The 16,104-nt window shown below is 40.8% G+C and overlaps 3 protein-coding genes across 6 annotated transcripts; all 3 read left to right on the plus strand.

Moving 5' to 3' along the window:
* Window positions 1-518: 518 nt before the first annotated feature.
* Window positions 519-1,814, plus strand: LOC135671967 (agmatine hydroxycinnamoyltransferase 1-like). Its single transcript, XM_065180426.1, has one exon. The coding sequence runs from the start codon at window positions 519-521 to the stop codon at window positions 1,812-1,814; it is 1,296 nt and encodes a 431-aa protein (XP_065036498.1).
* A 2,317-nt stretch (window positions 1,815-4,131) lies between these two features.
* LOC103980449 (probable sugar phosphate/phosphate translocator At5g25400) lies at window positions 4,132-5,935 on the plus strand. Its single transcript, XM_009396877.3, has 2 exons — window positions 4,132-5,466; window positions 5,638-5,935. The coding sequence occupies exon 1, from the start codon at window positions 4,343-4,345 to the stop codon at window positions 5,423-5,425; it is 1,083 nt and encodes a 360-aa protein (XP_009395152.2). The 5' UTR covers window positions 4,132-4,342; the 3' UTR covers window positions 5,426-5,466; window positions 5,638-5,935.
* Window positions 5,936-11,068: 5,133 nt separating this feature from the next.
* On the plus strand, window positions 11,069-14,595 carry LOC135640041 (proteasome subunit alpha type-4-like). Of its 4 annotated transcripts, none has more exons than XM_065154145.1 (2): window positions 11,069-11,215; window positions 13,644-14,595. In XM_065154145.1, exon 2 carries the CDS (start codon window positions 13,656-13,658, stop codon window positions 14,400-14,402), a length of 747 nt encoding a protein of 248 aa, XP_065010217.1. In that variant the 5' UTR covers window positions 11,069-11,215; window positions 13,644-13,655; the 3' UTR covers window positions 14,403-14,595. The 4 variants fall into 4 exon arrangements, with proteins under 4 accessions (XP_065010217.1, XP_065010228.1, XP_065010212.1 ...); XM_065154156.1 differs by having other exon boundaries at window positions 11,080-11,215; window positions 13,655-14,595; XM_065154140.1 differs by having other exon boundaries at window positions 11,140-11,293.
* Window positions 14,596-16,104: the final 1,509 nt, after the last annotated feature.

Below are 16,104 nucleotides of genomic sequence, written 5' to 3' on the forward strand. Positions count from 1 at the left end.
ACATTTGTTATTTATTAGTTTATAGGTATAGGAAAAAAAATAGTAATGCATGCAAAACATATGAACAGGAAGTCTTTTTATGATGTTGATGATTTAGGGTTGGTGTGGGTATCTTTTATCTGATGGCCTTGCCGATTCCTGATGACTATATTTAATAGGACATTTTTTGTTTTTTGTTTTTTGTTTTTAATGTTATCCTAAGCCCTGTCTTCATTCAGGCAATCATCCCTAACACCGCCCATTATATACATATTATATATATATATATATATATATATATATATAGAGAGAGAGAGAGAGAGAGATTAAACGCTGTTTTTAGTCAATATATGGTCCACCTAATTGAAGATTCCATGATTGAAGGTTTGGTAGTGAGACTGAGCTGTTAGCCACCAAATCTGTTGTTCTCTTGTTCATATTCCACTTCTCTTCTTCATCCTTCCAAGCTCACTATAAGTCTCATCTCCAGGATCCCATTGGCGAGTGTGTGGTCTGGGAAAGTACCTATGATAACGCCCATGGAAGTCCAAGTGCGGAGCTCCACCGTCTTAGCTCTTGGCGACCCCAACACGGAGCCCCGCGAAGTGCCCCTCACCATCTTCGACCGTTTCGCCTGCGACATCCACATCGCCGTCCTCTACGCCTTCACCGCCCCCACCCCTTCCAACGCCGACATCGTAGAGGGGCTGTCGGAGACGTTGGCGCACTTCCCAATGCTCGCAGCCCAGCTCGGCCACGACTGCGGCGGCCGCCCGTGCCTCATGGTCGGTGGCGGCGGAGGCGGCGTGCTGGTGGTGGAAGCCACGGTGTCGTCGACCTTGGCCGAGCACATGCCACTGGAGCCGTCGCCAGACCTCCTGCTGCTGCACCCCCGGACCGAGGACGCTGCCCACTTGCTCCTTGTCCAGCTCAACCGCTTCCGGTGCGGTGGGCTGGTGGTCGGATTGTCCGCCCATCACAAGGTGGCCGACGGCCAGTCCATGAGCGCCTTCTTGGTCGCGTGGGGGCAGGCCGTGCGTGGCATCCCCATCGATCCGCTTCCGCTATACGACCGGTCATGGCTGAAGCCTCGCGTCCCGCCGAGATGCGAGTTCCAGCACTGGGGCCTTGACTTCATGCCCATCACGCCCCGGGACGACGAGTTCGCCTCACACAACAACTTGGTCGAACCGAGCAGAATCACCAACATCCTGCTGCGCTACTCATCGGAGTTCATCACCGGGAAGCTCAAGGCCGAGACGAAGGCGAAGTACACCACCTTCGAGACCTTGCTCGCCCACGTGTGGAGGAAGATAACGGTGGCTCGCGGGCTCGAGGGCGGGGAGGAGACGACGATACGGGTCACGGTGAACGGCAGGCGCAGGTTGAAGCCGCCAGTGTCGGACCACTACTTCGGCAACCTGGTGCTGAACGCGTACCCGAGATCGACGGCGGAGATGCTGGCGCGAGGAGGGCTGGAGGAAGCGGCCAAGGTCGTGCACGAGGCGATCGCGAGGACCAGCGGAGACTACGTGCAGTCGATGGTGGACTTGGGGGACATGTACGGGGACGAGGAGCTGGTGCCGGTGTACGGCACGGAGGGGAACGTGCTGTCGCCGTTGGTGGACGCCGAGAGCTGGCTGAGGCTGCGGTTCGAGGACGTGGACTTCGGCGGGGGAGGGAAGCTGTGCGCCTTCCTGCCGACGTGGGTGGCATTGGAGGGGCTCGTGATCTTCATCCCGGTGGTGGGGGAGGGCGGTGGCGTCGACGTGATGGTGTCGCTGCTTCGTGAGCATGCCGAGGTACTCAAGCGCATCTCCCACTCCCTGCATTGAGACCAGACGACCACTCCCCTCCTTGGTGCGTATGCTGACAGGGCTTCAATTTGGACTTGGGTCAAGAAATGTGGGGCCAATTAAAATGTCTCTCAAAGTTAATATTATAAATGAGCAACGCATGATCCCATCGACATCGGCTGCTCGGCATCAAAAAGTAATGTGGAGGAGTCGTCACGTTAGTAGCACTGCATCGCCATTGGCAGGTGGGGTCGGGCGTTCGGTGGCACGTTGACGTTGCCAGATGTCACGAGAGCCACCGACACTAACCAGCCACTTGTGACCACCAGACGACGGCGACGATGACTTCTTCTTCGTCGTCCGTTACTTTTGGAACGGCAGTGGGGGGAGGCCGTCACCTTGCGAGTTGAGTTGACTCGTTCGACGTGCCACCCAACTCCGCTAAGTGCCAAAGTAGGGATGCACAGAGTCGTCCACCCGACCTAACCGCTACCTCTTCTTCCACGGGGCAAAGACTTCCACTGCCCAACAATTATTGGTGGACGAAGCTGGAATCGCAGCGCAGCGACGTGATTTCTTGGACGTATCGGAGAAATCAAAGCAAAAGCCAATGGTGTTTCACGGTAACAGTGCGAAGAAGGAGATTCGAGTGCCACATCCATCCGATCGAGTCGGCAAATACAGCATATGACGTCAATATTAACGCTCGATGATATTTTTCGTGATAAAAAAAACCTCAACAAAATTATTCACGACGAAATAACTAACAAATTTCCGTCTATAAAAGGCCCTCAATTTCCTGATTAATCGAAGAAGAAGTTTGTGGGTTAGTATTTATTACATTATAAGAAGGTAATCTACTCCAAAATATATAATTCACATCAATCACAAGTAAAAACAAGGAAGGAATGTAATCGGACGGATTCAAACATTAATTTTAAAGAAGAGGAGTAAAGCAACGTTTCAAGGTGAAAACGTTCAACAGTCACAACCACGTCTCTCTGTCTGTCACAAACATAATGCTGCAAGTCATCCATTAGAAAATGTGTTCCACCGAAGCTTAATCGGAAGAAGAATAAATACATGGATGGACAATGTCAAAAAGGGGGTGTTGACCAAATGGCCCTTTGACCAGGTCCTCGTCAACGATGCACCAAACCTGGCTACCTGCTCCATGTGATGCTGTAACCTCATTTTATGTAATAATAATAATAATAATAATAATAATAATAATAATAATAATAATAATTCCTAATAAGTTTTCCTCGATGGCTACGGCATGCCGAGTCCAACAAGAGCCGAGTACGATCTCGACTAGTGTATTGGCCACCGGGCCCACCACAACTCAAGCATCACGTGGGCCCCAAGATTCTTTCTTTGTGTGTATTTTGAATTTTCTTTTTCACCGAAGATAAATTATAATTTTCATAATTTGATAATCTATTTACCATACAGGACAATTAGCACATTTGACTTTGTATTCATTGACAATGTTCTTAACTTACGATCGATTAAACATATTAGTTAAATTAAGTAATAAAGATAATAATCTCTTCTTCTTTGTTTATCCTTTGAAAAGAAAATTATCATGAATTAGGTCATAATTATTATATATATTTGTGTGATTATGTTTTTTTTATATTTAAAGTTATTCCATACTTTGTTTATTATTAAATTTTAAAATTGATGTTTAATTTAACATGAGTTAATCAAGGTTCTAAAAATATTTTGTAAAGATAAATATATTATCTTTAGATATGCAAAACAAAAAAAAACCCTTATTATCTAGGAGACAAAGGAATAAACATCCTATTATTTTGTCTTCTTCTACTATTAATAGTCTTTAGTAGCACTCCACTGTTATGAATTCTTGCCTTGAACCAACATCATCAACTCGGTTGATAGAAACCCTAATTTGAAAAATTGAATTGAATTGAATTGAATGATGAATTTTTATATCTAAAATAATAAAATTATAATTTGAGGATACAATTTTTGGTTGAGAATTCAAAACGCCTATTAAAATCTTCTACGATGAATTGTGATCTTATGATTAAAACTCTTTAGCGTTTGTCAAACAGATTTAACCCCCATTTGGGGTATGGATCCCTTGACATAAAATACTATTATTACTCTGTGCGGCGGACACGACGACCACCTAAGAATGCAATTTTTAGGGTGCTCGTGTCGAGAAGTGTGCGTGTTAACCGCGTGTCGGTGTGAAATTATCACCAATATTTCACGACGCCGACAACGACGATTCCTCTCCCCCAACACATTTAGCTCTTCTACACCCACACTCCTTTTGTTATTGTCACTCTCCCTTCATCAATAAGTACCGGTCTTCCTCCTTCCTCACCTCCGCCCCACCCCACCCCCTTTCTTCCTCCTCTCTCTCTCTCTCTCTCTCTCTCTCACAGATCCAACCCACCTTCTCTCTCATATCAATCCCCGTTCTCCCCATCTCCTTCGCGTTTCCCTCTCCTCTCCTCTCCAGATCTGTATCGAAGGAGGATAACTGAGCAGAGGAGGAGGAGAAGGGGGAGAGCATCGTTTTTGTCGGCATCATGGGTCGGGAGGGCAGCGGCGGCGGCGGAGGGGCGGTGTCGGAGGGGGTTCTGAAGAAGGTGCTGCTGTCCTACGCCTATGTCGCGATCTGGATCTTCCTCAGCTTCACGGTGATCGTGTACAACAAATACATCTTGGATCCCAAGATGTATGGCTGGCCCTTCCCCATCAGCCTCACCATGATCCACATGGCCTTCTGCTCCACCCTCGCCATCGTCCTCGTCCGCGTGCTCCGCCTCGTCGACCCGCCCTCGTCGCCGCCCATGACCCGCGCCCTCTACCTCTCCTCCGTCGTCCCCATCGGCGCCCTCTACTCCCTCTCCCTCTGGTTCTCCAACTCCGCCTACATCTACCTCTCCGTCTCCTTCATCCAGATGCTCAAGGCCCTCATGCCCGTCGCCGTCTATTCCATCGGCATCCTCTTCAAGAAGGAGTCTTTCCGCACCTCCTCCATGCTCAACATGCTCTCCATCTCTTTTGGCGTCGCCATCGCCGCCTACGGCGAGGCCCGCTTCAACGGCACTGGCGTCGGCCTTCAGCTCGGCGCCGTCGCCTTCGAGGCCACCCGCCTCGTCCTCATCCAGATCCTCCTCACCTCCAAGGGCATCTCCCTCAACCCCATCACCTCCCTCTACTACGTCGCCCCCTGCTGCCTCGCCTTCCTCCTCGTCCCCTGGTCCGTCGTCGAGCTCCCCATCCTCCGCGCCCGCTCCGCCTCCTCCCTCCGCCCCGACCTACTCATCTTCGGCACCAACTCCCTCTGTGCCTTCGCCCTCAACCTCGCCGTCTTCCTCCTCGTCGGCAAGACCTCCGCCCTCACCATGAACGTCGCCGGCGTCGTCAAGGACTGGCTCCTCATCGCCTTCTCCTGGTCCGTCATCCGTGACACCGTCACCGCGATCAACCTCTTCGGCTACGCCATTGCCTTCCTCGGCGTCGCCTACTACAACCACGTCAAGTTACAGGCGCTCAAGGCCAAGGAGGCGCAGAAGAAGGCCGCCCAGGCCGACGACGAGGCAGGGAAGCTCCTCGATCAAGTCGACGGCTCGGGAGTCGACCGCAAGGGTGACTCGCAGGCTTGATCCATCCGTCCACCCCTCTGCGTTCTGCCACGATTGCATCGGTTCGTCTTTAGCATTTCTGATGGATCTCTTCATTCGTTAGCTATTTTATCTTTAGCAGTACATTTCTACATCAAGAAGGAGGAGGTTTGACGGAGCAAAAACCAAAATGAGAAAAAAAAAAAGTAAAAATGGAACTTTTATTGTCTTCCTTTCTTTGTTTGATCCTATAGTTGTCTTGGGGTTGGATTCTGTTTTTGAGCACACGGTGCATCAGATCCGGAAATGCTTATGGTAGATCACCTGGGTCAGATCTGAGAAGAGGAAGCTGGAAGGATTTTAGTGGCAGTTCTTGCTGTGGGTGGAGGACTGTGGATGGATCACACTAGGTTGGCTTGTTTGTTACTTGGATCACTGTTAGCTGTCTATCCTCTTGTCAAAGAGGGATGATTGTTGTTATTTATTTGTTGGATCATGTAGGAGCTTTCTTTTGCCTCCTCTCTAATGAGATTGAAAGTGCTATTTAATTTAGTATGTCTGGTATATGTCGTCCTTCATTTGTGTGGTTTCATTGCATTTGCTATTTTCCTATGGAACCTTCAGATGCATGTTGAACCCATTTCACATGATGCAAACTCTATGCCTGATGATCTCACATATTTGTGTTAATGCTCTGTTTTGTTGCATGTTGTGCTAACATTTAATTTTATTTTTCATATGATTGAAGAAGTTGTTATATGTGTGTCCATGTGTTGAAGAATTTGATGTTTGATCTTTGTGGATGATGTTTCTTGTTTTATGAGATTAGATATTGCATTGGGAATCTTCTGTTTTGTGCATGCATCATTGCTTTTAGAATTGTGTTATTGTGAGAATTTATGCATATCTATGTAGTTAGCAAGTTGCCTGTTGCATTGAGGTTAACAAAGAAGACATGGTTTTCTGTCATGATGCATGCACAAAACAGAAGATTCCCAATGCTAACTTGGGAATCTTCTGTTTTGGCTGATCTTGTCATTCATTGGTAATACCTTTTAGCTGATCTTGTCATTTTTCTGGTTTCAAGAATCACTGTAATTTGTGATATCTATATGTCAAGTGTTTTTCTTTATACGAAATATGAGGACTGGTACCAGAAAAATGACAAGATCAGCCAAAAGGTATTACCAATGAATGAACATAAGAGGAACTTAGTGTTTGACCAGGAGACAAGAATTAAGACATGTTTGGTACATATTGAGGACTGGGTATTTAGGTGCGATGGATAAACTGGCGGAAAGATAAAGATTGTAGCTTAACATGAGATGCTTCATCATTTTGTCATTTGCATAATTTGGTAAATAATGGTGCTTTTAAGGATACCACCCTACATTGAGAGCGAGGATTATGAAGTATGATCTGACTTGTGGAGTCTGATGTGAATTCTGAAGAACATAAGAGTGAGGATTATGCATTATTTCTGGAATCTGATGTAAAGAATATACAGGTCTCATGTGAGTTGTAAAATGTTACAGATGAAAGTAAGCACCAACCTAGAATTGAGAGGAAGTCTGAAAAGAGTTTTGTACATTAATCTAGCAATGTTTTTTGTGTGCAGAGTTATATTTGAAAGCAATTGAAGTAATGGCATTTTGGCGGATATGTCGTATTTCATGATTTGTTAATAATGTAGTTTAGTGATGCTGCTTATTGGACTTGTCAAATTCATAGGAGGAAACCTTGCATTGAGTAAAGGTTTCTTAAACATTTGAAGGATTAAGATTGGGATTGGGATTGGGATTGGGATTGACCTTTGATTGAGAGAAGAAGGAAGCAAAGAGGAATTAATTCAAAATTGGCTTTCCTCTGAAGCAATGCCATGTTAGTGGACATGTCTTGTTTCATGATTTTTTTGTCATTGTGTAGTTTGGGAATGGTGTTGTGCTTATATGACATACAATTAACTAAGAGAGGAAGGGTCATCCATTATTTCTTGAATCTGATTGGACGATAAAAATTCACATTGGACTGTGATAGAGAGAAAGATAGAAAAGAGGAATGTTTGTTATCTTTATGGTCTACATGATGTTTGATACAAAAAAAAAAAAAAAAAAGACTCTTCTTTTACTAGATTTAACTGAAAAGATTGAAGTGCAAACTCAGCAAGGAAAGAACTCTACCTATTTATTTGAGTGCTTATAGTAGTGTGTTGTGTGTTTTTTGCAGCATTAGATGTGAATGAAGAAGTTAAAAGAGATCCATCCTAGTTTGCTTTAGATAAAAAATCCTATTAAAAATTGTGTTTATGTGCTTCGTTCCTCCCTATGTTGGATGTTGGGGTGCATCTTTATTCAAGATGGCCAGCCCAGTCACTGGTGACAGAGGAGTCTAAATCTGAAGCTTTTTCTGATCACCCAACCAACACTAGTAAGTATCAACCCCACCTCAAACGATACGACAGTCACCTAAGCGTACAAGTTTCTTAATTTATCATTATCACGCTAAATTATTTTTCATCTTAATCCTAACTTAAACGTCACCTTAGGTTTTTTACTTTGTGCATGTGATTTAGGATTGAACTATTTTTAGATAAGTCGGGATCATAGGTTTTTTACTATTTTTTTAGTATATAGTAGTTATATATACTATACGGTAACAATCACATTAATATCAAAAAATAGAAGAAAAAAAACTAGTAATAATTTTCGTCTCTTAATAATTCTCGATCAACTATAATCGTAATTGGAGTAGTTTGATTAATTTAAACTAAACTCAATTCAATTAGGATCTAACAAAATTAATCTCAAATCCACATGCAATCATCGTCTAATTTGGTTTAGTACATTTGAACTAGCTTAAACAAAACTGACTTAATGAAATGTTATAGTATATATAACCACTATATACTAAAAAAATATTGTGTAAATTATGAATATTAAATAATAATATATTATTTTTATAAATTTATGATGCGATAGAGGGAGCTCGGGGACAATCTATGCCTGAGTTGTATGAGGGGGCTCGGGTGTTTGAGGTGCGATTGGCTATTGCGGGGAGCAACGAGTTTCGATTAAGCCAATTGCAAAATAAGTGATCCTTATCAACATTTAGGTTCAAGAAGACTTCCAACAAAATTAACATATGGGTAAGTGATCCTTATCAACATTTAGGTTCAAGAAGACTTCCAACAAAATTAACATATGGGTTGGTGTTATGACTAGAGGGGAGAGGCTAAGGTCATTGAATAACTACCAATATTACGTAGGAGTTTAGGCCACGATAGAAGTATTGAGGATCAAGCGATGTACATAGGAGTTTAGGCCACGATAGAAGTGTTAGCCGCCTTGGGTGAAGGTATTATAGGTAGACGACTAAGCACCTTCAATTGAACACTCATGAGGTAGAACTCTTCTTGTAACACCAAAATGATAATAAAATAAAAGTTATATATACCATACAATAATTATCATATTAATATTATAAAAAAAAACAGTAATAATTTTTGTCTCTTAATAATTCTCAATCAACTACGGAGTAGTCTAATTAATTTGAACTAAACTTAATTCAATTAGAACTTAACAAAATCAATCTCAAATCCTTGTAGAACCCATCTGGAACCATCTAATTTGGATGGTTCCAAATCCTTGTACAATCCAAATCCTTGTACAATCCAAATCCTTGTAGATCGATCTAATTTGGATTTCATTGATTTCAATTAGGTCAAGTAGATTTGACCTAGTCTAATTAGTATGATGTCACTCTAAACCGACTTGAACCGATCAAACCTATCCGATTTAATCAATCAACAAGCTCAAACCAATAAAAAGAGAGAAAATTGGACTATGTCGGATAGTGTTAGCTTAAACAAAATCAACCCACCTAAGTCTTGGATGGGTCATGTGCTTGCTTGTCCAATGTAGCAAGTTAGGTTGAGGTTCAATGAGCTAAATAAAGAGACGATCATATGTCTAATGTCAGTCGCATAACTAGGCGAGCCTAGCTTCGTTAGCAAAGCTAATCTGACTCACAAGTTGGCTTAGCCTTACTACTAAACTAGGCTACGCTGGCTTGTGGGTTGGGTTGTGCCTAGATACATGAGTCGGGTCATGCTTGACCACATGGATTGGATTGTACTTGACCTCTTGGGTTAGACTATGCTTGGTCACATGCATTGGGTCATACGTTATCACATGAGTTGGCTCTTACCTGGTATGTGGTCACATGTGTTGGGTCGTATGTGGTCACATGGGCCGGATTATGTCTAGCTACATGGGTTGGATTGTACATTATCACATGAGCTTGGTTGCCTAAGTTTAGCAAATTAACTTGACTCAGGTCAAACGATAACAAGTGTAGAGATTTGGATAGCGATTTGAGGAGTATCTTCACAGCCCCTACCGTGTGGATCACCGTTAGAGAGGAGGACATTTGACCTCCTTTATCCTCTCCTATAAATTTGTAAGAATTCAGGGATATACGATCTCCCTAGGTAATACAACTATCTCACACATTATTTGTAGGTTTTTGAGCATCAATCTTCACACGACGATGAACATATTTTGAGAAATTTAAGAATTTTATTTTATGTTCTTCCGTTGTGCATATGATGTCGTCCCTAATTTTTTCTACGTAATATGTTATAAAGTTTATTAATTTATTATTAATCAAGTTCATTTACTATTCACTTATAACTCTACTTTTCATCTCAGTCCTCACGAGCATAAGAGGGATCGAGTTTGATTTTTGCATGTTGGCTTCTCGACAAACACCATAGCCATCTTATCAATTATTTTTAGACCCTTATGCATGTGACCCAAGATCGAGTTAGGCTCATTCTTTATAATTTTGCTACGAGAAAAGCTCTCTTATATTTCGAATAACAAACTCCATTGAGACCATTTTTTTTAATCTACTATTATTAGATGAAACCCTAATATAATCATGGATGCTTAGTAAATTGGGTGACTTTCTTGATTTTTTTTGTTTGTTCCTAAAATGTGTCTATTGTTTTTATTTTTTTTCATATAGTACCTTTATTTTTTATAATCATATAAATATTTTTATCCTTTCTCATTCAGTGCCTTTGTTCTATCGTAAGGTCCCATCGTCTCTATCCCAACACGAGACCCATTGCCTATGTACAAAATCGTCTTCTCTTCTTCGTCGTCGCCTCCACCCCTTGCTCCCACTATGAGGCTTTCTTGTCGCCTTCACGCCTTACTCCAGACCCACTTGTCCTTCCTCACTTGTTGCATCCGTCACCTTGCTCATGACTCTCACGTGAGGCTTTGCTCGTCGCTTTCGCCTCCTCTACCTCTTGATCCCACAGTGATGTCCTATCTCTTTTATGCAACGTTGCCCTCCTTTCCTTACCTACTACTAACATCGCCTCTATCCCCTTGCTTCCAATGCCACCCATCACTTGCTATTAATACCACGTTCACTTATGCTCCAAAGGATGTTTGTGAAATTATAAAAAAAATATAAATATTTTTTTAAGAAAAACGAAAAAAAAATACCTTATAAGAAAAAACAAAAAAGGAAGACTTTTTTCAATAAAATTGCCTTGTAAATTTATATAGTTGATTCGAAAGCAAAATAATTCATCAACTATAGAGACAAATACATGTAGCTCAAGAGAATTCAATCTAAGGGCTAACTTGGGATCGGGTTTATTAATTGTTTTAGATCCGAAGTTGATCCGAAATGTCATGATTGGATCCTTGTTTCGGATCCATAAAACTATCGGGTGGTTCCTACGCGTGATCGCGGTGTATCAGACCGCATCAAATCCCTACTCGCGAGCCGAGCCCTTTCTTGGAGTCGAAGCAGGTTTGCCTTTTCTCCCCCACTTCCCCGATTCGTTCTCCGTCTCTCCTCCTCGAAAGAGTTGTCTTTGGTGCAATCGAGGTATTGTATCAATCGTTTCTCCAACCTATTATGATGGATCGTTCTCCTCTTATCTTTTGTCAGTAAGGGCTTTGTTTGGAGTACGATCATCCCCTTCAGTCTGTCCGTGGTTTAGGGTTTGTTGAGTTTAGATTCTCTCGTTTCTTGGTAACTTGATGACTCTGTTCAAACTTTGCGATTCTGATTGTCTTATGTTGTAAGACTCACAATATCTTTGATTTTAGTTTTTGGATTGGCATCGTTAAGATCATTCGGTTCTGGAATAAACTTTTGTTTCTTTAAATCTACATTGTGCAGTGTATAAATACATTTTAGTGGTTTTTAGCGTCCGTTGTACGAAATCTACATTCTTTTTGGCTTGTTAATGATGCCTTTGTAGGAGACTAAAGAAATTGAAATCTAGTAGTAGGAGACGTCCAACAAGTACATATGATTGCCAACAAATGCATGCTCACACCCACACACAACTTGCTTCACGAGTACACTGTCTCTCTTGAAAATTACATTTATGTTCCTCTCCATCTTTATCCATTTTTATCCGGAAACTGATTTTGTGCTGTAATTATCCTTAGCATGGCGTCTTATAATTTGATATTGGTATGTGCATTATATCTGCTGAATGAAGGAGAGTTAAATATAATTTTCTCGAAAGCTAATCAACATCCTTTTGCTTTCAACTGCAAATAAATTTCTTAATATTTTTTATTTCCTATGCAACAGTATATGGCAGATTAATGGTATGGATTATAATACCCTAATCACCCATCAAGCACTCCAGCGCCGAAAAGAGAGAAAATATAGAAAGAAAGAGAGTAGAAATGGATTACCCAAAATTGTAGATTCCTATATGTCACTCTGATTGTCTCTTTCTAGTAGCTTAGACTTAAGTATCATCGGTATGTAACTGGGCTTGTTGGTTGCAAGCGATTAGGCTGAGGTTAATTGGGCAATGAAAACAGTATTAAGGTAACTTCCGTTAGGCCTATGCAAGTAATCTCATATATTGCGGGTCAAGTTTAAGGTGATGATCCTCAATCTGATGAGTGGGGTATGACCAGTGGAGATATGGTCGATAAGGTGGTATGTGAACATTTGAGTTTATTTTCACACTGAACAGCTAATGAGATCCAGGTTGAGTTAGAGGTTTAAATTAGATTTTGTTAGTATAAGGTTTAGGTTCCAGTGTTTCATGTATATTTGGAGTTTTTTTTATATTAATTTTGTGGGTCCATTCAGGTTCAGGTTTAGTTTTGCTTAGAGTTAGATTTAAGTTGGTATAGATTGATGTAACTAATAAGTATGCGTTTTCTTAGGCCATAAGAGCTTAGCTTATCTTAGTTCTGCCTCATAGTTATTTGGTGATTCAGTTTGGCTGTTAATCCCTCTTTCCTTTTGTAGTCCTCTCTTTGTTACTGTGTCCATCCTCTTATCAAATCTCTTGCTAAAATAATTGTTAAAGATGAGAAATATCAAAGATGAAAATGGCTCGAGGAACAAGATGTGCTCTGATATGATCCAAGTATTCTAGAAAAGAGAAGAGGCTTCATTTTTATAGATGGTAGGAGGAGGATAGAAGTTGTGGATCTTATAAAGAAGAGGGACTCATTAGAATAATGAAAGGAATCACCGTTTTATTGGGCTTGTACAGTTCAGTCCATGTTGTCAAACAAAATTCATATAAGTTATATGCATATGTAAATTCTACTTGTCAAACATTTACTGAGTGATATCCCAGGATTACAAGAATATTTGTCATTCATGCATAGTTTATTTACTTCATTTGGCCATAATCTTTGGATCCGGCTTGCTCCTTGAACTTTACAACTATGTTTGTCTTCCAAACATCTTAAATTTCCTTCTTGGATTTGTTTCATTGCAAATGCTTGATAACCATTTGTCTATAAGCTTAAATTCTTATATAGTAGTGTTCTGATTCAAAATTTTCTTTTTTGGTTATTCCAATTCTCTGAATTCCTGAAACATGTATAGGTGATTTGGCTGTTAGTAGTATATGTTGGTAATCACCATTGTGCTAGTCTTCTAACACATCTGCAGATCCTGATCCTTTCATATATTTGCAAAAGGTGATAGACAAGATTTCATTTTGTGCTTCAATTCCCATTGTTATTTCTTTAGTCTGAAATTTTTTTATGAACATTTGGAGGACAAGCATAAATTCCCTAATTATATGTATTATTTTCTTCTTATGCATAATGAAGGGTCTCCTTGTTATACTGTCATTCTATCCCTTTGCCTGATTCAGTTTGTGCATAATCTGTGTCATGGAGTAGTTATAAACCTATGCTCGTTTGCATAAATCAAAGTGATCAATTTGCTTATCTTGTGTTAGTAATTCTCAAGGATGTCTCGCCGCTACGATAGCCGGACAACAATTTTCTCTCCTGAAGGTCGCCTCTACCAAGTGGAGTATGCCATGGAGGCCATTGGCAATGCTGGGGCAGCCATTGGCATCCTAGCACGTGATGGTGTTATCCTAGTTGGTGAGAAGAAGGTCACCTCCAAACTCCTCCAGACATCTCGGTCAACTGAAAAGATGTACAAGATCGATGACCACCTCGCCTGCGCTGTTGCTGGCATCATGTCTGATGCAAACATCCTGATCAACACTGCCCGGGTCCAGGCCCAGCGCTACACCTTCGCCTACCAGGAACCTATGCCTATCGAGCAGCTGGTTCAATCGCTCTGTGACACTAAACAGGGCTACACCCAGTTCGGTGGTCTCCGTCCTTTTGGGGTCTCCTTCCTTTTTGCAGGATGGGACAAAAACTACGGATTCCAGCTGTACATGAGTGATCCTAGTGGTAATTACAGCGGTTGGAAGGCAGCGGCAATTGGTGCCAACCACCAGGCAGCACAATCGATGCTGAAGCAAGACTACAAGGATGATATCACAAGGGACGAAGCAGTGCAACTGGCTCTAAAGGTGCTGAGCAAGACCATGGACAGCACAAGCCTTACATCCGAGAAGCTTGAACTGGCCGAGATTTTTCTTGAGCCTTCTGGGGATGTGAAGTATGAGGTCTGCAAGCCAGAGTTACTGGAGAAGTTGCTGGTGAAGCATGGGGTGACTCAAGCCACCACAGAGTGAGTCCACTTAAGTTTCGGGTCTCCTAAAGCATTTATGATGTGCTCTTGGATTGACGGCGCCCACTTTAAACAGTGTTTGGCTGGGGGGATTTCAGAAATCGTGTGTGATGTTTGAACATTTCAATTTAGAACGAAAAATCTTATTTTGATGTATCAACTTTTCAGTTTAAAATTAATTGCTCCTTGGAAATTCATAGTGTGCTATGAAATCTGTTGCTCTGTTTTGTCAATTCCTACATTTTGTGATTCAAAATCCATTGTTGTACTTGTTGTTACATTGCCATGTGAACCATGCATCGTCTTGTGTGATGTGACGACAGCTTAGATCAAAAGTAGGGGATGATTTAAGAGGCACATCATAATGACTTTGCAAAATCAAGAAGTAAGGTTGAGTTTTTGGTGATTGGAAACATTTCTGTAAGTAACAAAGGACTGAAGTTGATTGCTTTAAACGATCAATCGTGAATGGCATGGCATTGGGATAAATTGTGAGAAACATGGCATGTTTACAATACCAAACATTATGTTTTGGAGATCACAAACTTGTCAGCTTGTTGGAAATTTTGGTACTTCCACTATTATAATTCTTCAACAACTATAAATATTTATTATAGGGAAGTATTTTGTTCGGACTTGGTATCTTCTTAAAAGTTAAAACCTCTAATCTACTTACAATCATTATTATTGAACAGAATCCATTCTATTCAATTTTGTTTTCTAACTATATATTCGGATGAAATGAAATTTTCTTATGATTTTCAATTTATGATGGGAAAGTGTTTAATTTTTTTAAAAAAAATGTTTTTATATATGATTTATGTGAAAATAATCTCATTAACACGATATCAAGACAAACTCATGAAAGTATCGTTTATCACATAAGCGTATCATAGATTGTGATATTAAGATTTAAAATGATTTATTATATTATAAGTGTGATCGATGTTAAAGTTGGTATATGTTATTTATTCATGTGGCTATGGATAAAACTAACTAAACCTAACACTTTATGATATCGCTTTGCACTCTATTCAACATTCGAAGGATTCAAATTAGATCATATTGTATCTCTCTTGTCTTTGATCGGAGATTTATCTATAAAACAAACAAAGGAGTGTTGGAGATTGATTGATAAATCCTTTATGATGCTAATGTCAGAGGGACATTGCATTATAATGTAAGTTTAAAAAGTTTAAAATAAAGAAAAATAGAGATATTCATATTAAAGTTTTTCCTATTTATCCTTTTTCATATATTCATCCCATTGCAATGGGAGGGTTTTCCTTTTATAAGAAAAAAAGAGAGCCTCCATGATGGGTATAATGGGTATTATAGAGGATATCCAAGTGAATAAAGAGGAGAAAGCTCTCTTGCCATAGATTGAGGACTCTTGATCATGTGAATTTACATATCTTTACATGTGATAGCAATAACATCTTTCGTGATAACAACCGCAATAAACAGTCAAGATCTCTCATGATAACAACCTCAACAATAGTCAAGATCTCTCTAATTACATGATAAGATATTATAATTCTGTTAAGGAAAATCCTTTTCTGTTGAGAAAAATTCTCGCTTCGTATAAATATGGAGTATTGTGTATTGTTTTAAACAATACAATCTTTTTCTTTCTATTTCATTTCTATCAACATGGACTATATATATATATTAATTTTGTGAAGAAAAATAAAAATGATGAGCCA

The sequence above is a fragment of the Musa acuminata genome, chromosome BXJ1-4 (genome assembly GCF_036884655.1).
Source record: "Musa acuminata AAA Group cultivar baxijiao chromosome BXJ1-4, Cavendish_Baxijiao_AAA, whole genome shotgun sequence".
Lineage (NCBI taxonomy): Eukaryota > Viridiplantae > Streptophyta > Magnoliopsida > Zingiberales > Musaceae > Musa > Musa acuminata.